At 46.8% G+C, this 26,203-nt stretch overlaps 1 protein-coding gene across 3 annotated transcripts in view; it reads right to left on the reverse strand.

Annotated features, from left to right (window-relative positions):
* Positions 1 to 4,251: 4,251 nt before the first annotated feature.
* LOC125462857 (protein phosphatase 1H-like) overlaps positions 4,252 to 26,203 on the reverse strand; it is a 53,951-nt gene continuing 31,999 nt past the window's right edge. Inside the window, exons 4-10 of one of the 3 annotated variants that reach the window (XM_048553296.2) lie at positions 24,746 to 24,858; positions 23,553 to 23,637; positions 18,496 to 18,614; positions 15,155 to 15,218; positions 13,299 to 13,406; positions 10,250 to 10,401; positions 4,252 to 4,639 (exon numbers count right to left, since the gene is read on the reverse strand). In XM_048553296.2, the coding sequence (XP_048409253.1) occupies positions 4,501 to 4,639; positions 10,250 to 10,401; positions 13,299 to 13,406; positions 15,155 to 15,218; positions 18,496 to 18,614; positions 23,553 to 23,637; positions 24,746 to 24,858 (780 nt within the window). In that variant the 3' untranslated portion in view covers positions 4,252 to 4,500. Of the gene's footprint in view, positions 4,640 to 9,126; positions 9,859 to 10,249; positions 10,402 to 13,298; positions 13,407 to 15,154; positions 15,219 to 18,495; positions 18,615 to 23,552; positions 23,638 to 24,745; positions 24,859 to 26,203 lie in introns of those variants that run through there. The other 2 variants (XM_059653320.1, XM_048553297.2) reach the window with 2 other exon arrangements.

Below are 26,203 nucleotides of genomic sequence, written 5' to 3' on the forward strand. Positions count from 1 at the left end.
GCACTTTACCTTAAATCTATGTCCCTGGTCATTGATCTCTCCACCATTATCTGGCTCAGTGTCTCATTTTGCCTGTTAAGGCTTCTGTGGATCAGGCTCGATGTGAGATTTCCTTGGTGAGCTAGAGGCTTTTAATGGGAAGATTTCTTCTTGCAACTTTGTTGTTATGGAGTATCAGGCAAGAAAACAGCCACGAGAGGAGCTGTGTAGATCTCACAGAGTGGGGTGGGTGGGTGGCCTGGCCTCCACTGAGAATCCTCTTCACTAGTTCTCAAAACTTTTTTATTTAAGACATCCTGCAAGTTTTGACTAATTTTCAAAAGTTGATAAGACAGAAGAATATAATTGGTGAAAATCCAGCAGAGATTGGAGAACAATTTTTTCTCACTCAAAGCCTTTATAAGTGGGGGATCATCACAGGAGGATGATAGAATAATTTGCAGAGAATGAATATGCACGAAATTTCCTGTAAAGACATGGAGGAATCATGCAATTTATCAGCCCCTCTCGTGGCTGTTTTCTTGCCTGATGGCCTCTGATTGCTATCTGTGGGAAGTGATTGAAAACAACAGGGAGGTCATGTTGCAGCTGTGTGGGACATTGGTTAGGTGACTTATGGGGTATTGCATGCAATTCTGGTCTCCCTGCTATAGGAAGGATGTTGTGAAACTTGAAAGGGTTCAGAAAATATCCACGAGTACGATGAGACCGAGTGTAGTCTTGGAGACTGTTTCATGGTGCATCTGCGCTCTGTACATGGCAAATGACAACACTTTCTGATCACCAACCATTTTAACTTCCCCTCCTGGTCCCTGGGTGACATGTCCATCCTGGTCATCCTCCAGTGCCACAATGACACCACTCACAAACTGGAGGAGCAGCCCCTCATATTCCGCCTGGGGAGCCAACAGCCCAATGGCCTAAACATGGAATTCACCAGTTTCTAATCCTCACACCCCGAGTCTCATTCCATGTCCAACCCTCCCTCACATCCCCACCTCCCTGACCTGGCACAAACATCTTCTCTCCCACTTATCTGCCCCACCCATCCCAATGACCAATCCTTACCACACCCTACCTGCATTCACCTATCACCATCCCGCCCATTTTCCCCACCCCACCCCTCCTCTCTACTTATTGTCCAACTCCCTTCCCCCTCCCTATTGCTGAAGAAAAGTCCCGACCCAAAACATCAGCTTTCCTGCTCCTCTGATGCTACCTGGCCTGCTGTGTTCCTCCAGCTCCGCACTGTGTTGTCTCTTTTTGACAAGTACGTTGCTCAGTTTGGAGGGTTTGAGCTATACAGAGAGGCTGAATATGCTGGGGTTATTTTTGCTGGAGCATCCGAGGCTGAGGGGCAACCTTCAAGAGGTTTATAAAATCATGAGGGGCATTGATAGGGCAAATAGCAAAGGTCTTTTCCCCAGGGTGGGGGAGTCCAAAACTAGAGGGACATAGGTTTATGGTGAGAGGGGGAAGATTTAAAAGGGACCTGAGGGGCAACTTTTTCACACAGAGGGTTGTGCGTCTATGGAATGAGAGGCCAGAGGAAGTGGTGGAGGCTAGTACAGTTACAACATTTAAATGGCACCTGAATGGGTACATGAATAGGAAGGGTTTAGAGGAATATGGAAGGATATCTGGCCAGCATGGACAAGTTGGACCGAAGGGTCTGTTTCCATGCTGTATATCTCTGTGACTTGAAGTGGAGACATAGAACAATGCAGACATTCTGGTGAACTTTTGTGAAACACCAGTTCACCCTGAACTGGGATACAGCGTTCAACTCTGGGCTGTACTTTGGTAAGAAGAGAGGCTACAGCGGGGAGAATGACCTCCATGTTGAAGAACCTCTGGAACATGGATAGATTGAAGAAGCAGGGATTATTCTCATTGAACAGAGACCAAGAGGTGATCTTATAGTGGTTGCCAAAATCATGAGAATGCTGGAAGACAAGACTCGGGGAAATAGTTCCCATTGGTGGAAGGATCAAGAACCAGAGACAACTGATATAAAGTGAAAGGGCTCTTTGTAACATGAGGAAACACGTCAGTGATTGGCTATAGTCTAGAATGGGCTGACAGTGTGATGGAGGAAGGCTTATTCAATTGAAACTAAATAAATTCAGGGGCTGAGCAGTCACATTATCAAAATTGCTCTTGCAGAGAGCTAGCACGGACACAATAAGCCTAATGGCCTCATTCTGGGCGGCAGCATGTTTACAATTATCACAAAGCTCAGATGAGAAGGGCTATCTACATTCTAAATGAGCCTGTGTGCATTTGTCTGTTTTGTTTTCTTCTGCTTGCAGATTCTTCAGGGGTAGTACCAGGTTTGAGAGGCTGAATGGCCTCCTCCTGATCCTATGTCCGATAACCCACACGTAGTCACTGACAGCATCTTCCAACGGCAGAGATCACCCCAATTCCTCTCATGTCCCTTTCACAGTAACTGGTGCACTCAACAGAATGGTGTTGTGGTTCTTTATTCTTGTTAATGAACTGTACAATTTACAATACTTCATCAGTAACAGGGATTCATCTCACAGACTGAAAACAAACATATAACGAGCGAGAATACCAGCTCGGGGCTTGGAACAGAAACTGATGGGACGGAGAGTGGAATTTAGCTTCTGTGGGTATTGTACAGGATTCTGTCTAAACACCAATGAATTGAAACATCCTTCCTCTTTCCACTGACATCTCAGAAAACGGACTTGTTCTTGTGAAAAAATAAAGAGCTTGCTGCCAACTCACTAGGCCTGATCTTCAAGGAGGCTTCAGCCAAAGAACTGCTCCCATCCAGCTCCAAGTAATGGTAACACTCACAGACAAGGAATGGGTGGAACTGAAGTTCAAACATGGTGAAGAAATAATTCAACAACCTTTGAATAATCATTAACAGTTAAACAAAAATAGAATTTTCTGGTAAACTCAACAGATCTGGCAGCATCTGTGGAGAGAGAGAGAGACACAATTAACGCCTTGAGTCCAGAGACCCTTGTTCAGAACTGGGAGATCAAACAAAGAAATTGACATTTGAATGTCACGGTCTGAAATATTGGCTCTGAAGGAAAGTCACAGTTGAAACATTAATGTTTCTCTCTCCACAGATACTGCCAGACTTTGAGTTTCTCCAGTACTTTATGTGTTTGTTTCGGATTTCCACGGTTTTCTGTTGTACTTAAATTAAATGTTGCTCTGGGATGGAGATACTGGCTGTCTGGATGAATTTAATGAATAACCAGCTTGCAAAGTGGATTAAAAAGATTAAGAGATTTTTTTTCTGAAATGGATAGCAGAGTTGCCAATTTTAGTTACCAATGTTGCTGGGGATTTCATCATGTGTGACCCAATTGTAGCTTGCCCTTACTGCCGTTCCTTATCTATTCAAAATTTTTAATAACATCTTCTGTCTCTTTCACCAGTGTTAGTTTCTCTTATAAACTGGGACTACCATCTGCCAAATCCTTGAGCTGCCCGCTGAGTTATAGAGTCATAGAGATACACAGCACAGAAACAGCCCCTTCATTCCAACTAGTCCATGCAATCCATGTTCCCAAACTAAACTACTGCCACCTGCCTGCGGTTACCCATATCCCCCCAAACCGTTCCTATTCACATATCCATCCAAATATTTTTTAAACTTTGATCTTACTGCCCATTCTATCGCATTTTCTGTTCTGATTTCACATTTACAGAAGTTAGTTTCCCGTTTCTACATGTTTCAGATACATATCTTTCTCAAAAGGCTAGAAACCAGAGGTTACTAAAAGAAGAGAGCAAGTTTGACATTTGAGCACTTGCTCAGACCAGGGTGATCGCCCACCGAAGCATCGCTCTCGGATTTTATCGCGCTGGACATAGCGGGTGTGAAACAGTCTGCAAACTGAGTTCTGCTGCAAGGGGCTGTGCAGACAAACAGCCCCAAAAGGGTGTCGGCTGTGGTCAAGCGGAAAGCAAGTGCTCACAGTTGGAGGGCCCCACTCACCCGACCCCAGCAGCGACAGGGCAGTGCTGAGGGACTGCTGCGTTGTCACAGATGATGCCTTTTAGATGAAATGCTAAAATGGGGCCTATCTGCTGTCTCTGAATGGGAGGGGGAGTGGGGGAAAACACATTTAAAAACCATCAGGGAGCTCGTCGGCATCTCCTGGTTAAACATTGATCCTTCAACCAACATCACAATAAAGTAAATGAAGCTGTTATTTTGAGCACTGCTTTATGGTGGGGGGGGGGGGGGGGGGCAGCCCTGCTTCTGACAGGACAGGAGTCACTCCCATTCAGAAAATATCTCATTGGCCCTATGGCACCCCGCGGTTCTGAAAGGTCCTATAGAAACACTAGTAATTCTTCGGTGATGCCTCTGCTGGGATGGATTATATTTTGCGAGGCCAGGTAAAGCCAATTGAAAAAAAAGAGGCAATAGATAGAAGGGACAGGGTTACACTCGGTGATGAGTCTTTAGAGAGCTCCAGGGTGACGGTGTCCTCCAGCTAGTCACGTATGCCCATAAAGTGGAATAACAAAGACCGAGATGTCATCGCCCGAGCCCAGCCTGTCATTGGAGAGTCGCCAACCATGACCCTTCAGGATCCCCCGGGATCTCATCACCAGGTCCCGGGCAGCGAGGGTGAACCTGTGGGGATGGGGGGTTGGGAGAAAGGGAGAAAGAGAGAGAGAGAGAGAGAGAGACAGAGATAGAGACAGAGACAAAGGGGAGGTAGAGAGAGAGAGAGAGAGAGAAGAGACAGAAAGGGGAGGGAGAGAGAGAGCGCGCAGACAGAGAGAGAGAGACAGAGAGAAGGAGGGAGGGGGGTGAAGAGAGAGAAAGAGAGAGAGAGAGTCAGGGGAAGAAAGTGAGAGCACAGGAGAAAGCGACAGAATGAACAGCGTGTAACTTATAATGCACAACACAAAAACAGCCCATTCAGCCCGACTATCGTGTTCCTTCCCTATACTCCACAAGGTGGGATCAGTTACCTGGACATCAGGTTTGTGATGCAGCCTGACAGCAATAGCGTGGGTTCAGTTCCTGCACCAGCTGAGTTACCACAAAGGACTCTCCTTCTCAACCTGACCCTCAGGTTAAACTAACGCCAGTTACCTCTCTCTCTAATGACAGGGCAGCCCCATGGTCTGCTAATACTGTGGTGACTTTATCTTTGGCTGCACAAAAATCTCTCAATCCATCTCTCAAAGTAACTGATCTCTCCTGTGCTCGTTTGCTTTGCAAAGCACCTAATGTATTGTTCAACTCTCCATCACAGCTCAATTTCTGCATGAAACTACTGCCCATCCTCTGCTGTAAATCACTCTGGGGTGACATTTTATCTGCTCTTTCTTTCAGGGAGTGTGGGGTTGATGTCAAGGCCAGTATGTGCTGCTCATCTCCAATTGCCCTTGATTGGAGTGTCTTGCTCGGGCCATTTCACGGGGCAGTTAAGAATCACTCACATTGCTGTGGGTCTGGTGTCACGTGTAGACCAGACCAGGTAAGAAAGGCAGATTTCCTTCCCTAAAGGGCATTAATGAACTAGATCAGTTTTTAATGAAGTGAATTATAACTTCATGGTCACCAACATTGAGACAAACTTTCAATTCCACGAACTTTTGATTCACTAAATTTGAATTCCACTAGTGGCTATAGTGGAGAGTTGAGCCTTACATTCGGTGCTTTGCAAAGCAAACTAGATAAGCGTGGGAGAGATCAGTTATTTTGAGAGGTGGCCTGATAGGTCCTGAACCCATGTTTCCATTTGCCTACACCCTCTCAGTTATTCATCCTGGGTCACAACGTGTGGAAAGAAATAAAAGGTTTGATGGCCTAGTGATATTATCACTGGACTATTAATCCAGATAGTGTCCTGGGGACCTGAGTTTGAATCTTGCCACGGCAGACGGTGGAATTTGATTTCAATAAAATATTTGGAATTAAGAATCTAATGATGACTATGAATCCATTGGCAATTGTCGGAAAAACCCATCTAGTTCACTAATGTCCTTTAGGGAAGGAAACTGCCATCCTTACCTGGTCTGGCCTACATGTGGCTCCAGACCCACAGCAATGTGGTTGACTCTTATCTGCCCTCTGGGCAATTAGGGATGGACAATAAATGCTGCCTGGCCAGTGACGTCCTCATCCCGTGAATGAATTTAAAAAAAGCTAAAAAAAATTAGTCCTAATCATAAGGAGAGACAACTGGTCTAACCAGCAGGTCATCATACTTCAGACAAGGGGACAGGTTGAAAAGATGGGGCCTCCATGGTAACAGCTGATGTGAGAACTGATGCCACACTGTTACATACATTAAAAATAACAGGATAACTAGGAGAAGGTAGGGCTACTCAAGGATGAAGGAGAGAACTTGTGCTTGGAGGCAGAGAATGTGGTTGAGATTCTAAGTGAGTACTTTGCATCAGTATTCAATCAGGCGAAGGATATGGAGGATAGTGAGCTTTGTGTGGAGCATATTAATATGCTGGGGCATTTTAAGACCAAGAAAGAAGTGGTGTTGGATTTCTTGAAGAGCATTACTCTGGGTAAGATCCCAGGGATCAATGATATCTACCCCAGGTTATTGAGAGGGGCAAGAGAGGAGATTGCTGGGGCTTTGACCAAGATCTTTGTATCTTCATTAGCCACAGGAGATGTCCTGGAGGATTGGTGAGGATCTAATGTTGTTCCTCTGTTCAAGAAGGGAAATGGGGTAATTCAGGAAATTATAGACTCGTGACTCTCACAGCGGTAGTTGGGAAGCTATTGGAGAGAATTCCTAGGAATAGGATTTATGTGCATTTGGAAGAAGTCTGGTCCAATTATGGGCAGGCAGCATGGCTTTGTGCACGGCAGGGCATGTCTTGATTGAATGTTTCAAGGCAATGACAAAGTTGATCGATGAGGGTAGAGCAGTGGATGTTGTCTACATGGATTTTAATAAGGCTTTTAACAAGGTCCCTCATGGTAGGCTCCCCTAGAAGATTAAGACATATGGGATCCACAGTAACATAGTCACATTGACTCAGAATTGGCTTACGCACATTGGGCAGAGGGCAGTGGTGGAAGGGTTTTTCTCAGCCTGGAGAGCCACAATGAGTGTGTTCCGCAGGGATCCATCCTGGGGCTTCAGCTGTTTAGGTTTTATATAAATAGGTTGGATGAACATGTAGATGGGTGGGCTAGTAAGTTTGCAGATGATAAAAATCTCGATGGAGTTGTGGACAGTGCAAAAGTTCGTCAAAGGATGCAGCGAGATATAGATCAGTTATAGATATGGGCGGAGAAATAGCAGATGGAGTTTAATCCGGATAAGTGTGAGTGCTACACTGTGAGAGATCAAATGTGAAGTAAAAATATACAGCTAATGACAGGGCCCTGAACAGCATCAACGTACAGAGGGATCTTGGGGCTCAAGTCCATCGCTCCCTGAAAGCGGCCATGCAACTAGATAGGGTGGTAAAGAAGGCTTATGGCATGCTTGCCTTTATTGGTTGGGGAATTGAGTACAAGAGTGAGGATGTCATGTAACAGCTTCATAAGACTGGTTAGGCCGCACTTAGGATATCGCGTTCAATTCTGGTCACCACTTTACAGGAAGGATAGTGAGGCTTTGGAGAGGGTGCAGAAGAGGTTTTCCAGGATGCTGCCTGGGTTAGAGGGTATGAGCTGTAAGGAGAGAGTAGAAAAGCTCAGGTAGTTTTCTCTGAAGCAGCGGAGGCTGAGGGGGCGCTTGACAGAAGTCTATAAAATTAGAGATGCATAGATAGGGTTGACATTCAGAAATTCTTTCCCAAAGATGAAATGTTTAATACAAGGGGGTGTGCACTTAAGTTGAGAGGGGCACAGAGTGTGGTAGGAGTCTGGTGCACACTGCTGGGGTGATGGTGGAGGCAGATACCATAGGGACATTTAAAGGACTTTGAGATAAATACATAACTATGTAAGGAATGGAGGGACACGAACCAAGGGCAGGCAGAAGGATTAGTTTAATTTGGCATCATGTTCAGCACAATATCGTAGTCAAAGGGACCATTCTATGTTCTATGTTGCTGTCAATCTGCATTGCAAACCAGCCATCCAGTCAACTGAGCTAGCCAACCACCATTATGCAGTATTATGCTATTGTATCCCACATAGAGCACAACAGGTGCTACGTAAGTGCAAGCCTCTCTTTCTCCAGCAGAATTAAGACATTGTTCCGATGAACAGGGACAGCTTGAATCCATTAGATCCATGTTGCTGCACTGTACCTCCCCCACTCTTCCTGTTTGATCTGTGAAGGTGCTGGGGCCAGATTCGGATAAGGCTACATTAAAACTCAGCAGAGGCCAAGTGGAACTAATTGGATCGTTCTTCAAAAGAGCCAGCACAGTTAGGGTGGGCCAAACGGCCTTGTCCCATGCTCTGAAAGCCTGGAATTTAATTGCTTGACAGATGCTGTGGAGCGGACCTCCCTGGGTGTCTCTGTGAGTATATAAAGGTGAAAGTATAAAAGGTGAGTAAATGCAGTGAAACGGTGATTCAAACCAATGGAGAGCAGCTTGTCTTTAAAGATGGATGTGGGCATCACTAGCAAGGCCAGCATTTGTTCGCTGTCCCTAATCCCCTCGGGCCTGAGCGGCTATCCAGGCTATCATACAGGGCAGTTATGAGCCAACCACACCACTCTGGGTGTGAGTCACATGTAGGCCAGACCAGGTGAGGGTGGCAGATGTTTTTCTCCAACAATGGAATGTGGTTGCACAGCCACCCGAAGGCGAGCTTACAATGTTTTTCTTCAAACTGTCATGGGGGAAGTGAAACCCATGTTCCCAGGCCGTGGGGGTCTGGAATACTATCGGGACGATCGCTGTCCCACCATCTCCCTCCCCACAATGACCTCCTGCTCAGCTGCTAGGGTCAAAACAAACAGAATATTAAACGGGTCAAATTGTTTCAGAGACAGTAGGAACTGCAGGTGCTGGAGAATCTGCGATAGCAAGGTGGATGAACACAGCAGGCCAAGCAGCATCACAGCAGAAAGGCTGATGTTTCAGGCCTAGACCTTTTCTGACGAATGGTCTAGGCCCAAAATGACAGCCTTCCTGTTTCTCTGATGCTGCTTGGCCTGCTGTGTTCATCAGCTCTACATTTTGTTATCTCAGAACATTAAAACGGCTAAGTTCTGAGGTCAGACCACAAGGCCATTTCTGAGAAAACTTCTTCCCATTCCTCAATACAAAACAGAGTAGTGGATGGACATCAGACTCATCAACGAAAACCAAGTGACAATTTAATTGTCCAGGAGGACAGGGGAAGCAGTCTCGTTGTTTAGGTAAAACACCGAACCGTGGCCCTGCCTCTCCTCCCAGCAGGATGTCAACAAATCCACAGCAATATGGGAAGCAGAATGGGGAGATTTCCCTGGCATCCTGGAGTCAATATTCGTGTCGCTGTCAATAACAGCAAGGTACCATCACAAAGATAATCTGGCCAGAAAGTCACCTCAACTTGTGGGATCTTGCTGTGTACAGATCAGCTGCCATGTTTCCTTAAACAGTGACTGCAATTCTGAACCTTCCTTGGCCAGGATGTGTTGAGGTTATGAAAGGTAGTAGACAAATGGACATCTGTCAATTCTTTCCCAGTGTGATGGAATACTCCCCACTTGCCTGGATGGGTGCAGCCCCAACAACACTCAAGAAGCTTGGACAGCATCCAGGACAAAGCAGCCCGTTTGATTGGTACCACATCCACAAACATCCACTCCCTCCATCACCGACGCTCAGTAGCAGCAGTGTGTACTATCTACACGATGCACTGCAGAAGTTCACCAAAGATCCTCAGACAGCATCTTCCAAACCCATGACCACTTCCATCTAGAAGGACAAGGGCAGCAGATAAATGAGAACACCATCACCTCCAAGTTCCCCTCCAAGCTACTCACCATCCTGACTTGGAAATATATCACTGTTATTTCGCTGTCACTGAGTCAAAATCTTGGAATTCCCTCCCTAAGGGCATTGTGGGACAATCCACAGCAGGTGGGCTGCAGCAGCTCAAGGAGGCAGCTCACCCCCACCTTCTCATGGGGTAACTAGGGACGGTGCAATAAATACTTGACCAGCCAGAGATGCCCACATCCCACAAGTGAAAACAAAATTCCTTTTTGCTTTTAGCAAGTGCTGCCTGGATTGCTGTGGTTTGGATAGGGACAGTGATCATTTAAGATTTCAGGATAAAAAAGAAACCCAAAACAACTCCACAAACCTGTCTGGATCGTCGGTGTCGCAGCTGGAGAGGACGCGAATGACCGCATCAGCTACCTCCCGGTTGGAGATCACATCCCAGAGTCCGTCTGTACCCAGCACAATCACATCATCCACCCCATGCTCATACTTCGCAACATCGTACACTTTCACCTGCCGGATTATCAAGAAAACGTGGGTTGTTATCAAATCGACTCTTTAGACACGGCATCACTTACACTGACCCAAACCCTAACGTATTGCCAACGGAAAAATAAGCAAGCTATTCAGCTCATCAGATCCCTGCTAGCCCCTCACACATATATTTGTCTTTGGAACAACAAAGGATGAGAGGAGACTTGATAGAGGTGTGCAAAATGATCAGAAGTAATAGACAGAGTGGGCAGCCAGAGGCTTTTTCCTAGCATGGAGGGAGCTATTACGAGGGGGAAAAGTTTTAAAGTGAGTGGAGACGTCAGAGGTAGGTTCTTTACTCAAAGAGTGGTCGGAGTGTGGAATGCATTGCTGGAGAACATAGTGGAGTCGGCCTCATTAGAGACATTTAAGTGGCTATTAGATAGGCATATGGATGATAGTGTAAGGTAGGGGTGGAGATTAGACAGACCTTAGGATTAGGGTAAAGGTTTGGCATAACATCGTGGGCCGAAGGGCCTGTACTGTGCTGTTTCTACGTTCTATGTTCTCACTTTCTACTCCATCTTGCTGAAACACAAGGGAAGGGCAAACCTGCTCATTCTATCACCCCAGTCTCTGGGATTTTCCCCCATACCCCCGCACACCAGGGAAGCCAAAAGCTTTTATTCCTCTCGCCTACAGATCTGTCCAGCTTGCTTTGTAATGCATGTATCTTGTAATAATCCCAGGGTTACTAGCTCAGTGAGAAGTAAATTAGCTTTGGGTGAAGCAGATTAGCAAATTCAATGTGTGGCTCATTGGCTGGTGTGGGGATGGGGTAACGGCTTCAATTCGTGAGGCACACTCTTGGGGAAGAGGGAGCTATTTGGCTGGGACAGTCTTCACCTAATCGAATCTGGGGCCAGTGCTCAGACAAGCTGCGTAACTAGGGCTTTAATCGAAATACTGGGAGAAGGGACTCGCAGAGGAGTGATTGACTCCATCTATAATTCTCACTGCCTCGGGAAAATAGCCAACATCACCGACTCCTCTTACTTCTTCCAATGGACAGAAGTTACAAAAGATTAAATGCACATACCAACATATTCGAGAACAGCTTCTTCCCCCACTGTTATTAGATTTCTGAATGGGCCTCTCAAATTTTAAAATTAATGTTGCTCTCACTCTCCATACACCTTGTCTGCAGCCGTAATATTGTATTCCTCGTTCTGTTCTATCACCCTAAAGCACTTTGCATGATGTGATGTGCTTGTACTGCACACAAAACAAAACTTTTCACTGTACCTAGGCACATGTGGCAATGATAAATCAAATCAAGTATTTGGTAAAATTATTCTAAGACGTACAAGAGGGCAGAGTAAGAAAGCAACATGGGGAATGAGAAGCCGGCTGCAGTACCAGTGGGCAAAGAACACAAACACTCAAGGGCCTCATAGAAGGCCAGGTAATTTGCTAAAAACACCAAATCCATCTGATTAAAAGCTACCCTGTCCCTGTAGCACCAAGCCTGAACTGTGGGCTCACCAATAAAAGCAGAAACTGCTGGAAAAGCTCAGCACGTCTGGCAACATCTGCAGAGAGAAGTCAGAGATAATGTTTTAGATCCAGCGACCCTTCAGTGATCCTCAGAAGGGTCACTGGGCTTGAAATGTTATCTGATTTCTCACCACGATGCTGCCCGACCTGCTGAGCTTTTCCAGCAGTTTCTTTTCTTTTGTTTCTGATTTACAGCATCCTCAGTTCCTTTGATTTTTTTTATTCTGAACAGTGAGGAGTTGGGGGTGGAAGACAGGGCAGGCCACAGGATCAGGGCGGTTTTGAGACAGACCAACACACTCAGTGAATCATCGCAGCCCGACTGAGGTGAGGGGACTCACAGGGATACAGGATGTCCCAGTAAAGCTGGCTGAAGCCTAGACATTTGAAGGTGAGAGGGGGATTGAAGATTATAGGTGGGATCTGTGTGGGAAAAGTTGCACATTTACACCCACGGGATAGTTCTCATGTTTCTGAAGTTTCTAAAATAAGAGTGGTAGGGAGCAGCAGGAAGCCATTCCGCCCCTCAGGCCGGGCCCACCACTCATGAAGATTTGGCCATGGTTTCTAGTCCACTTTCCTGTCTTCTCCACACCTGCCACCAAATCCCATAACCCTTCACTAAATTCCAGCCCCCACTCACACACCAGTATAGTGTGAAAATAACGGTGACAAAAGACTAATCAATTCTGATCAACAAAGCTAACAGAACTCACTCCACAACTAATTCTCGCTTGGTGTCTAATCTCATTCCATACTAATGTTGGATCATGCACTCAACAGATTCAAAGTCTCTCTAAATCGACTGGAAATCCCCCTCAACTGGAAGCAAACTGCCCAGTTACATAACGGCCTGGTACAGCAACTGCTCTGCTCAGGACCGTGAGAAACTACAGAAGGTGGTGGCACAGCCCAGACCATCACAGAAACCAACCTCCCATCTATGGGCTCCGTTCACACGGCTCGCTGCTGCAGAAAGGCGGCCAAACATCATCAAAGACCCATCTCACCCCAGTAATGGCCTCCCACAGCCTCTTCCATCATGCAGAAGATACAGAAGCCTGAACACACACACCATCAGGTTCAGGAACAGCTTCTTCCTGGCTGCTATTACACCGACGAATGGACTCTCAAGCCTCAAATAATGCTGATCTTGCTAATGTTGATCTCACCGAATGCACGCCCTGCACACTGTTACCTTAATGCCAAAGTCCTTTTGATCTGTACATACTTAATTACTATGATCTGCCTGTAACACTTGTAAACAAAAAACTTTTCACTGTGCCTCGGTACACATGACAACAAATCAGTCAGTCAGTCATGACTGTATCCTACAGGAAAGGCTGGCATTTTGGATCAGCCCCTCTGCTGCCTCTTACCTCTGGGATGCAGGACAGGAACGGTTTTATGTGGATGTTGGAGCAATGCACCTTCAGATTGTGGTCACCCAGCCCTCGAGTCACCCCTATAGTCGCCATGACGCGGGCCTGCATAGGACAACATCATCAGGTTACCGCCTCCACAAATTAGTTCGAGAGTCTGTGTTAAATCTGTTGCTGGTCCCATGGCGTGTGTGCATGGGTGTGGGTGTGTGCATGTGAGTGCATGTGCATGTGCGTGAGCATGCGTGTGTGAACGTGCGTGTGTGAGCACACGTGTACATGCGCAAGCTTGTGCCTGCGTGAATGTGTTATGTATAGAGGAAGTGTTACCTATTGGCATGTTCCCCAATACATGTGACTAGACTGTAGTTTGCATAAACTGGGTCGACTAATAAACTGACGTGTGTCCTACTGCCTTCACTTAGTGTTACCAGCTTCAGTGATCAAGTCCCCAGACAGGGCAATCTGCCTCAGTGCAAGACCCAGCTGATACTTCGCATATCCTCCCACTCTCCCAAAAAGGGGAAATTTTTAATCAAAAATTAACCGCTTTGGCAAACTTTTAAAAGAAAGAATAAAAACCTTGTCAAAAAGTAATCTGGATGTTTTCTTTCGTTGTCAACGGTACACATTGAAACTTAAGCTTAATGCAGCCCCCCCTCCTCCCCCCCACAGAGAGGACACCTCAATGATACAAAAACTGGAATTGGACCAGCTGGAACTTTCCGTTGTTCTCAGTTTCCCTTCAACATAAAAGTCCGCATTTATTGGTGCATTTTATTGGCTTTATGAAAGCGTTGTTCTCGTATGCTTTTGTTTTCGTTGGAGTCCACAGCTCAACTACTGGTCAGGTTTATTTACAAGTAAGATTACACATAATCAGAAATGCAAACAAGGTGAGAAAATCACACACATATATTTTTTGAAAAAGCACATTTTCACCAGACAGCGCCCCTAAGATTGAGAGATGCTGAACTGCTGATGCTGGAGTCAGAGATAATACAGTGTGGAGCTGGAGGAACACAGCAGGCCAGACAGCATCAGAGGAGCAGGGAAGTTGATGTTTCCAAAATGTCAGCTTTCCTGCTCCTCTGATGCTGCCTGGCCTGCTGTGTTGCTCCTGAGATTGATTTATTGGATGAGGGGCAAAGTGCCTACTCGAATGGTAGCAGGTTTGAGGGATCAGTAAACATGGAGAGAGTAAAGAAGCTAGGATTACTCCCCATAGTGCAAAGAAGACTTAACAGAAGTGAGCAGAACTGTAAGCTGTACTGACTGGAGAGTGAGAAACTGTTCCAACCAGAATGAACCCTGTGGAAGTGTGAAGAAACAGGTACCAGTCCTGGAGAAAGAGGGAGCTGTTTCATTGATAGGGGCCTCACTTAAACCAGGCTAAGAAGAGTCTCTTGATGAATGAAAATGATAAATCTCAACAGGGAAGAGTCAAGGCAGTAAAGCAGTGCAGTAGCATAAGTAAAGCCAAGTGTGGCAGGGAAGTCAGTGATCTGATGGTGACGTTGCATCTGCAAGTAACAGCCACGTTTACAAAAAAAGTGTGGAAGCATTCCATTTGGCCCATCATGTCCACATGAACCCTCTGAAGGCCATCCCACTCACCGCCCCTCTACCCTATCCCTCTAATTCCCATGGCCAACTCACCTAAACTGCACATCCCAAGACACTATGGGCAATTTCCCATGGCCAATCCAGCCTAACCTGCACATGTTTGGACTGTGGGAGGAAATCCACACAAGACGCGGGCAGCAGCGCTAACCACTGAGCCACCGTGCCTCATGCATGGAGTATCTGCATCAGGAAGAAACAGGTCTGACAGGCGCTGGCCAACCTTTTACCTTTTTACCCTCACCATACACCAAAGGGAACTTCAGATCATCTTCCTCTATGGTCTTGTATGCCCTGCAGTTAAAGAGAAGACAGGAAGTAATCAACAGTAGATCTGATAATATTCTCCTGCCTCGAACTACTCACCCCTGAGGAAGTTAAAGGGTAAGATGTGTTTTGCTATGTTGGACACATGTCTGAATTTTTGCAGAGAGAGGGAGACCCCACAGAAGCTTAAAGCACAGAATGGAACCATCTGGCCAATCACTCTCCGTCAGTTCTTATAAGAGTTCTCCAATTTAACTTTAAGCTTTCACTGTGGTGTAGTGGCAATGACACTGGGCTAGTAATACTGGTGTTCAGGGGACATGGGTTCAAATCTCACTTTGACAGAGCGTCAAATTTCAATTCAGTAAAACTCTGCAATTAAAATGCTAATCAGCAGCAGTCAAGAAATCACAGTCAATGTCAAAAAAACCCATCTGGCTCATTAATGTCCTTGAGGGAAGGAAATCTGCCATCCTTACTCCAGTCTGATCTACAAACAACTCCAGACCCACAGAATTAGGTGTGACTTTTAACAGCCCTCTGTGAAATAAACCCTGGCCTCGTCAGCAATGCCCACATTCCATGAATGATTTTTTTTTTAAGAAAAGAGTCCCATGCCCCATTCTGCTGATCTTCCCCACAGCCTTTCAAAAATTTTCCTTTAAATATTTTTCCAATTTGCTTTTCAAATTTGCGCCCAAATCTGTTTCCCTGGTGCACGCAGACACTGTGGCAAATTACCACAACTAACTAAAAATTACTGCTTCCTTACGTCACCTCAGTTTCTTTCAACAGTTATTTTACATCTGTGACATCCTGCCAGAGGTACAGTGTGGGAAATGGTCATCGCTGGTTGCTCCTGCACTTACTGCTGTGTTCTGAGGAAGGGTCACCAGACCCGAAACGTTAACTCTGTTTTTTCCTTCACAGATGCTGCCAGACCTGCTGAGCTTTTCCAGCAACTTCTGCTTTTGGTCAGCATTTACTGCTCATGCCCCTTGAGCAAGCAGTGACGAGTTGCCTTCTTGAATCAGTCACCTGCCATAACACCCCTTAGCGAGGGAATTCCAGGATTTTGACCTGGTGATAGTGAAGGATGGGCAATATATTTCCAAGTCAGGATGGTGAGTGACTTGGAAGGGAATGGCCTAAAGCTCTCCTTGATTCCTGAACCCATCTGCCGAATCTCCTCCTAATCTTCTCTGCTCCGAGTGTAAAATCTGTGCACTCTCTACATTCTCTGAAGTCCCTCAACCAGAGCACCATTCTGGGAAATCTTTCGAGAGGGCATTGCCCAACCCCAACTCTAACCAGTTTTTAATGAGGTTTTAGTGTAAGGTCCTTGTTGCAATTACCTTTGTCATCCTCATCTCAGAGCAGTTCAAACGAAACAGGATGAGGCAGGAGGTGCTCAATGTTCTTCTAGCTTCATCATCTCCCTGAATGATAGTATTTCACAGGATGTGGGCATCACTAACAAGGTCAAAACGTCCAGAATACAGAGATAATGGGAACTGCAGATGCTGGAGAATCCAAGATAATAAAGTGTGAGGCTGGATGAACACAGCAGGCCAAGCAGCATCTCAGGAGCACAAAAGCTGATGTTTCGGGCCTAGACCCTTCATCAGAGAGGGGGTCCACCTATCTGCTCCTCTATCCATCTTCAGTCCGCCTCCCCCTCTCTCCCTATTTATTTCAGAACCCTCTCCCCATCCCCCTTTACTGATGAAGGGTCTAGGCCCGAAACGTCAGCTTTTGTGCTCCTGAGATGCTGCTTGGCCTGCTGTGTTCATCCAGCTTCACACTTTGTTATCCAGAATACATCGGTAGAGATATACTGCTGAGGCTGTTTAAGACTATGGTCAGGTCGCATTTGAAATGTTGAGTGTAGTTTTGGGTCCTGTACCTAAGGATGGATGTGCTGGTGTTGGAGGGAGTCTAGAGGAGGTTTACAAGAATGATCCTGGGGATGAACGGCTTGTCATATTAGGAGTGGCTGAGGACACTGGGTCTGTACCTATTGGAGTTTAGAAGGATGGGGGCTGAATCTTACAGAATATAGTTGCTTCCACTAACTGAGGCTTTTTTACCAAACCCTCCCCAACACTCTGATGGTCTGTCTCTCCCCACACCATCCCCTCTGATGTTCTATCTCTCTCTCCCACCAACCCCCACCCTCCAACAGTCCATCTCTGCACCCCTTCCCCAACACCTAGCTACCATGTTATCAGGATTAAAAAGTCGCACAAAACGTTCACCGAGTACAACGTGGGTTTCAGTCCTCACTACTATGCCCCAGCCCCGCACGCCCCCCGCCTCCTCCGCACCCGCACACCCCCACGTCGCCATCGCCCCCGCACACCCCCCACCTCTTCCATGCCCCGCCATCACTCCTGCAGACCCCTATCAGCCACTCACACCCCATACCATTTCCACCCCCAACACCTCTCACACCCCACATCCCCTCAAACCCCATACCATCTCCACCCTCATCACCCCCTCACACCCACCCTCCACCATCACCCCCTCACACCCACCCTCCACCGTCCCCTCACACCCACCCTCCACCATCCCCGCCATCACCTCCTCACACCCACCCTCCACGCCCCCCCACCATCACCCCCTCACACCCACCCTCCACCATCACCCCCTCACACCCACCCTCCACCGTCCCCTCACACCCACCCTCCACCATCCCCGCCATCACCTCCTCACACCCACCCTCCACGCCCCCCCACCATCACCTCCTCACACCCACCCTCCACCGTCCCCTCACACCCACCCTCCACCATCCCCGCCATCACCTCCTCACACCCACCCTCCACCATCCCCACCATCACCCCCTCACACCCACCCTCCACGCCCCCCACCATCACCCCCTCACACCCACCCTCCACCGTCCCCTCACACCCACCCTCCACCATCCCCGCCATCACCTCCTCACACCCACCCTCCACCGTCCCCTCATACCCACCCTCCACCATCCCCGCCATCACCTCCTCACACTCACCCTCTACCATCCCCACCATCACCCCCTCACACCCACCCTCCACGCCCCCCACCATCACGCCCTCACACCCAACCTCCACCGTCCCCTCACACCCACCCTCCACCATCCCCACCATCACCCCCTCACACCCACCCTCCACCATCCCCTCACACCCACCCTCCATGCCCCCCACCATCACCCAAACACCCACCCTCCACCACCCCCTCACACCCTCCACCACCCACCCACACACACACACAGACACACACTCCCCACCCACCCTGATATTCAGAGGCTCTCGGAGTAATGTCTCACCAGCCTGTCATGCTGTAATCCCGAAACAACATCCTGCGTCCAACCTCACGGTGTTGAATTCTCCGGGGAAATTCCAAATGTGTGAACTCGTTTCCAAGGAGATCCGGCTGTAAATATGCCTAAACAACCACAACTTACATTTATGTACCTTTAACATAAGCAGGCAGCATCTCACGGGAACAATTATCCAATCAGACAGTACAGAAGAGGCCCATCAGCCCATCGAGACAAAATCTACTCCACTCTCACCTTGCTGCACTTGGCCATTTGCCTTAAATGTTTTGACATTTCAAGTTTTCACCTTAAAGATTGGGAGGTTTCCTGCCTCAGCTCCCCACAGCGGTCCAGACCCTCACCAAGCTCTGGGTGAAAACAACTTCCTCAAATCCACTCTAAACACCCTGCCTTTCACTTTAAAATGATGCCCCCTTGTTAGCGACCCTTTGGCCAAGGGGTACACGCCCTCCTACCCCCCCCCCCCGATTATGTCCCTCAGAATCTTATACTCCTCCATCCGGGACCCCCCATAGCCTTCTCTGCTCCAAAGAAAACAACCAGAGCGTATGCTGACCCTCTCTTTTGCTGAAATGCTCCATCCCAGCAGCATCCTGGTGAGTGCCCTCTGCAATCACAATCTTCCTAAAATACAGTGACCAGAACTTCACGCAGCACTCCAGATGTGACCTAAACAAAGTCCTGTGTGGCTCCAGCATAACCTCCCTGCTCTCATAATCTACACCACAACTGATAAAGAGAAGTGTCCCATTGCCTTCTTAACTACCTTATGAGCCTTTCCTGCCATCACCCCCTCTCACCCCAAACCATCTCCACCCCATCACCCTCTCACCCCACACCATCACCCCCTCACACCTCCTAAGATCTCTCTGTTTCTCTGATCAAATGGAGTCTAATGGTCACAATTCTATTACTTTCAAAATGGTTATGGAAAAGAATGAGCTTTCCATAAAAGTTAAAGTTTTTAATTGGAGTGAGGCAAATTTTAATGGAATGTGACAAGAACTTTCAAAAAGTTGACTGGAGTAGGCTGCAGGTCAAAGGGCATCTGACCAGTGGAGGCATTCAAACGCATGATGATGAGATTTCAGCACAATTTGTTTCTGTTAAGAGTGAAGGGTAAGGCTAAGATTATGGAACAATGGTTGAATAAAGACATTGAGGTTCTCGTCAAGAATGAAAGAAAATTTTTTTTAAGGTATGGGCAACTTGGTTCAATTGAATCTCTCAAGAATGCCCTTACACACTTTGTATTGATTGAGAGAGAAACATGGAAAGGAAAGAGGGAATATGAAATAGCTTTGGCAGGTAAGCTTAAGGATAATCCAGAGAGATTCTACAAATACATTAACAGCAAGAGGGTAACTAGAGAGAGGGTTGGACCTGTTAATGATCAAGGAGGTCGTCGTTGTGTTGACCCCCAGGAAATGGGAGAGATACTAAATGAATATTTCAGGTTGGTTTTTACTATGGAGAAAGAAGTGGAGTCTGAAGAATGCAGGGAAATAAACTTTGATGTTTTAAAAATAGTCCTCAATACAGAAGAGGTTGTTTGGAAGGTCTTAGAAAATATAAAAGGTGGGAAAATCTCCAGAACCTGGTCTAATGTATCTCAATGTTGTGGGAAGTAAGAAAGGAAACTGAGACCCCTGGCAGAAATGTTTGCATCACCTTTAACTACAAGTGAGGTGCCTGATGACCAGAGGGTGGCTAATGTACTGATGTTTAAGGTTGTAAGGAGAAACTGGGGGACTACTGATCTGTCTGCCTGACTTTGGTTGTGGGTAAATTGTTGGAAGTGATTATAAAAGATAGGATTTATGGGCATTTGAAGAGGCAAAAATTGTTTAGGGATAGTCAGCATGGTTGTGTGCGAAGAAAGTCGTGACTCACAAACTTGATTGAGTTTTTTGAAGTAATTACTAAGAAGATCGATGATGTCTGACTGGATTCTAGTAAAGCTTTTGATAAGGTTCTGTGTGGTAGACTAATTAGTAAAGTTAGGTCACATGGGAGTCAGGGTGCGCTTACCAATTGGGTACATAATTAGCTTAACGGCAGCAGACAGAAAGTAAGAGTGGAGGGCTGCTTTCCAGACTGGAGGCCTATCACGAGCGGTGTTCCACAGCAATCAGTTCTGGGTCCTCTTTTGTTTGTCATTTATATAAATGATTTGGAGGAGAATAGAGAAGGCACGGTCACTAAGATTGTGATGATACCAAAATTGGTGACATAGAAAACCTTCTTCACTGTCTACTAAGATTACAAAAGGACCTCGTACAAATGGGTAATGGGCTGAAAATGGCAGAAGGAGTTCAATCTGGATAAATGTGAGGTCCTGCATTTTGGTACATCAAACAAGGGTAGGGCTTATACAACTAATGGTGGAGCCTCGGGTAATGTTATAGAACGGGGATGCAGGTAAATATTTTTTTAAAGTTCACTTCACACGTAGACAGGATGTTTAAAAAGGCGTTTGGCATGCTTGCCTTCGTTGCTCAGACCTTTGGATATAGGAGTTGGGAAGTCTTGTTCAGGTTGTACAGGGCATCGGTGAGGCCCTTTCTGGTTGCCCAGTTATAGGAAGGATATTATCAAGCTGGAGTGGGTTCAGAAGAGACTAACCAGGGTGTTGCTGAGTGTGGGAGTTTGAGTTACAGAGAAAGGCTGGATCGACTGGGACTTATTTCACAGGAGCGTAGGCATTTGAGAGGTGACCTGATAGAAGTGTCTCAGTTAATAAGAGGTACAGATAAAGTCGATTGTAGTTGTCTTCTCCCTAAGATGGGGAATTCAAGATCAGGAGACACGTTTTTAAGATGACAGCAGAAGATTTTAAAAAGACATGAGGCAATTTGTTTTTTTTTTAAACACTGAGGGTGATTAATGTGTGGAATGAATTTCCTGATGAAGTGGTGGATGTGGGTGCAATTACAACATTTAAAAGATATTTGGATAAGTACACGAATAGGAAGGTTTTGGAGGGATATGGGCCAGGAGCAGGCAGCTGGGACTAGTTTAGTTTCGGATTATGTTTGGCATGGACTGGTTGGACCGAAGGGGCTGTTTCCATGCTGTATGGCGCCATGACTATGATTCTAAATAATTACTAACTAGAATTTGATCCCATGACACATTTTGTTCATCCTGACTTACCCAGAGAATAGTTAAGAGTCAACCACATTGCTGTGGGTCTGGAGTCACATGTTGACCAGGCCGGGCAAGGATGGCAGATTTCCTGCCCTGAAGAGGGCTTTGGTGTCCCGGGTGGGTTTTTACAATAATCAAAGGTAGTCCAATTCCAACATTATTAACTGAATTTAAATTACAGCAGCTGCAAATGCAGGATTTGCCCAACAGAATTATTTTGGGCCTCAATTGCCAGCCCAGTGATATGCCCACTATGTCACTATCGACACCTCCACAAGTTTGATGACAGTTTCCTAAAGTTTGGACCAAGAGGTAGATTTGACGGCATGACATAAAGATGGGAGATAAAGACATAGAAAGACAGAGAGATAGAGAGAGAGAGATAGATAGATAGAGAGAGATAGAGAGAGAGGGAGAGGGTGCAGAGACAAAGAGACAGACTGTAAGACAGAGTATGAGTGACACTCCCACAAATAGTGTCACAGAGAGACAGAGAGAGAAAGACAGTGATCCTGAGAGAATAAAACAGAGAGGGAGACACACACAGAAAGAGTTAGAGAGAAAGGAACACAGAGACACACACAGAGACAGAGAAAGAGGAGCCAGAAAGGGAGACTTTCACACACTAGAGAGAAATAGAGACAGACACAGAGGAGTGAGAGAGAGAGAGAGAGAGAGAGAGAGAGAGAGAGAGACAGGAAGATGAAACAGACAGAGAGAGACACATACAGATTGTGTGTGTGCACGCATGTGTGTGAGAGAAAGTGAGAGAGACAGAGACACAGATTGTGTGTGTGTGTGTGTGTGTGTGTGTGTGTGTGTATGAGTGAGTGAGTGAGTAAGGTTGATGGAGGGATTTGCAGATGAAGGATGACTTTGACGATGCAGCAATGGCCATCAGATGGTTCACAGCCAGAAATGGAGAAACACAGGGATCTCTCAGGAGTGGAGGGGTTGATGGGGATGTCAAGGTCAAGGGATGATATCATGGCGGAATTTGGTAATGAAGTTGTGAGTTTTGAGATGGAGGCAGTAATGCAGTGAGACTAATGGAGGTCCGCGTTGGGTAACTGCACACAGATTACTGAGCCCCTCACACGGTCTGCTGTAACAGGTAAATGGGACTGGCACTGAGGTCAATTACTGGGCTCTGGTGAGCTGGTTGAATGGGAGGAGATTGCTGGAAATGGTTCAACAGTAAGAAAAGGCTCCTGACAGTTAACAGCTCACCCTCCACATGTAAATAAAAACATGCATTTATATAGCACCTTTCATGCTATCAGGATGTCCCAGAACACTTTATTGTCAGTGAAACACACAATTGTGGTCACTGTGGTAATGTGGGAAGGCAGCAGCCAATTTGTTTGCAACGAGCTCACTCTGACAGTAACAGCACAATGGCCAGACCATCGAGTTTTTGTGACGTTGCTTGAACAAATGTGTCCAGGGGAATCTGAAAGAATTGAATCTACTCTCGTTCAGCTGTGACATGATGAACACGAGTTGAGAGTGGATGTGGATTATCGAACTGTCAGTATTTCTGTCAGTGCAGCACTCCCTCAGCGCTGCCACTTCAAGTTTTAGCCTCGATCTGTGCAGTCACAACTCTGAATAGAAACAGGAACCCACGCCATTCTGGGCCAACAAAGTGAGAGAGAGTTACTCTTTGATCCACACCAGCAGAGTTCTGGAGAGACTATTCAACTCGAGAAGGCAGCACCGCAAGCCTAATCCTGCCTTCAATCTTGCAGCTGGGATCACTGATCTGGGAATCTCTGGTCAGTTCATCATCAAACTGAAAACAGCTTCAGATCTTAGGAGTGGGAATGGCAAAGAAGGAAAGAGAGAGATTTTAGAGAGAGGAAAAACAAAGGCAGGAATCAGTTCCTTACTAAATACTGCAGTCTCTGTCGTTCCGATTCCGGGGTGAACTCATTGGAGAGTGGGATAATTTCACCATTGCGGATTAGGATGGCTCTGGAATTCAGAAGAAAATCAACAAATAGTTTAACAGATATTAGAACTGGCACAAGGCTGGGGTTTGATGATCAGGAGCTTGCTCTCTTCCTGGAGAAGGGTCTAGACCCGAAACACCAGCTTTCCTGCTCCTCTGATGCTGCTTGGCCTGCTGTGTTCATCCAGCCCTGAACCTCATTATCTCTTTTCCTAGAGGATCCTGACACTCGGAAACAGGCTCATCAGTTTCAGACAATGGACTCTGACTGAGCAGATCCCTCCCAATGAGATTGGGATCTCCCTGGCTGAGCGGATGCCTCTCTCAGCAAGAGTAGGATCTCCCTGACTGAGTGGATCCCTCTTAGTGACCATGGGATCTCGTGCCACTGAAATACTTCACCATGGTCATCGCAGACCAGTGACACTCCAGTATAACCCAGAGGGGAATCTTCAGGGTCTCCCACATGGGATGCAGGGAGACTGTCCATACAGGAGCCAAATGGTGAAGGGAGAGAAAAGAACTGTGAGGGGAGAGTTAGGGACAGTCACAGTCCAGGGAGGAGTCAGGGGCAACGGGTGGCGGTGGTGAGGAAATCACCAGGTTGGCGTGAGGGGTGGGTGGAAGTCAAGGCCTGGGGTATGGAGAGGCAGGGCTGAGGATACACACCCATCTCTAAGAAAGTAAATTTGCTGTAATATTGATCCATTCTGCCACGGGCCTGCACTGTCTCCTGCTTTTCGTAAATTCATTCATGGGGCATGGGTACCACTGGTTGCCCACCTCAAATTTCCCACAGGGCAGTTAAGAGCCAAGCACATTGCTGTGGGTCTGGAGGTCTGATCACAGATTTCCTTCCATAAAGGACATTAGTCACCATTAGACTTTGAATTCCAGATGTTTACTGAATTCGAATTCCAGCATCTGCCGTGGTCAGTGATAATACACCAGGCCATCAGCTCCCCTTCTGATTTCAGACAGTGCCATCTGCACAGCTACAACAGATCCCTAAAGAAAAGCAAATGGGCCAGGAAGCTAAGGGTGCTACAATCCCAGCGTCTGCCCCCATCTCCAGTTCCACATCACATTCGGTACTGACACCATTTCAATAAGGCCAGCAGGATTGCATACCTGCTGTCACCTGCATTGGCAACGTAGATTTTTCCCAGCAAATACACGACGGCCAAAGCACAGCAACCGCCCAGCGTGCCGTGTGCTTTCTGTTCTCTCTCTATCTGCTGATCCTGTAGAAACAAAACCCGGGCATCACAACACAGACTCGTGTACATACACACCCCCCCCCCCCCTCGCAGCAAACCCACTGCCCTCCCAACTCTTAACATAAGCCATTGTTTCTCCACGAGGAACAACGCAGCCCATGGTCAAACCAAAATAAATGAGGATGGTGGAGATCTGAAACAAACACAGGAAGTACTGGAGAAACTCAGCAGCACCCTGTGGGGAGAGAAACAGCAGTGCAATGGGTTTTAGACAGAGGGGAGTCAGAAAGGATCAAAGGGAAGGTCAAGACTACATGAGGAGGCAAGGATGATTAAATGGTAAAGATGTCATGGGTCAGAAGTCATAAGGAGTGGTAGCAGTCATACTACAGATGTACAGAAAGCACTTGACAAGCTGTGTACTGTTGATAACTCCTGTCCCCTGGCATTTTTGCCATTTTGACAGCAACAAGATAAACACTTCTCCATCTCTCTTCACTTCTAAAGAGCTGGAGTCTCAGATTTGAAATGTCACCAGTGTGCCTCTCCTCAGGCTCTGGCCTGCTGAGCTTTTCCAGTAGTTTCTGTTTTAGTCCACACATATCAGGGATTGTGCAGTATCTCGACTTCACAGCGATCCAGTGTTTTGATGTAAAATAAGTTTTAATTCCGCTGTGCCTCTCACAACCTCAGCCCCTTCCAAAGTGTTCCCCAGTCAATAAAGAATTTTCATCTGGTCACCGTCCTAACGTAGGAAATGTAACCAAGCTGCACACAGCAAGATCCCACACACTGCTCAGAAAATGTCTCAGGATAAAGCACCAGCAGATAATGAGATGTCCCTTCAAGGTGAGTTTGCCTGAAGTGACAGGAGCAGAAACAAGCCATTCAGCCCCTTGAGTCTGTTCCATCAGTCAATAAGATCATGGGTGTCTCAGTGGTGAGCGCTGCAACCTCACAGCATCAGGGGACCTGGGTTCGATTCCATCCTCAGGCGACTTGTCTGTGTGTGTTTCCTCCCACAGTCCAAAGATGTGCAGGTTAGGTGGATTGTCCATGCTAAATTGCATGTAGTGGTGGTCAGGGTTATGTAGGTTAGGTGCATTAGCCAGCAGATGGGCTTGGGTGAGGAATCTCTTCAGGGGGTCAGTGTGGACTCGTTGGGCTGAATGGCCTTCCCTACACTGTAGGGATTCTGTGGCCAAAATCCATACATTGGCCTGTACCCCCTTTTTTAGCTTTGCTTCCCAAAAAATCATCATCCTTTTATTCATTCACAGGATGAGGGCATGGCTGGCTGGGCAGCATTTATTGGCCATACAGCAGTTAACCACATTGCTGTGGGTCGGGAGTCACATGTAGGCTAGAC

This window comes from Stegostoma tigrinum, chromosome 21 (assembly GCF_030684315.1).
Source record: "Stegostoma tigrinum isolate sSteTig4 chromosome 21, sSteTig4.hap1, whole genome shotgun sequence".
Classification (NCBI taxonomy): domain Eukaryota; kingdom Metazoa; phylum Chordata; class Chondrichthyes; order Orectolobiformes; family Stegostomatidae; genus Stegostoma; species Stegostoma tigrinum.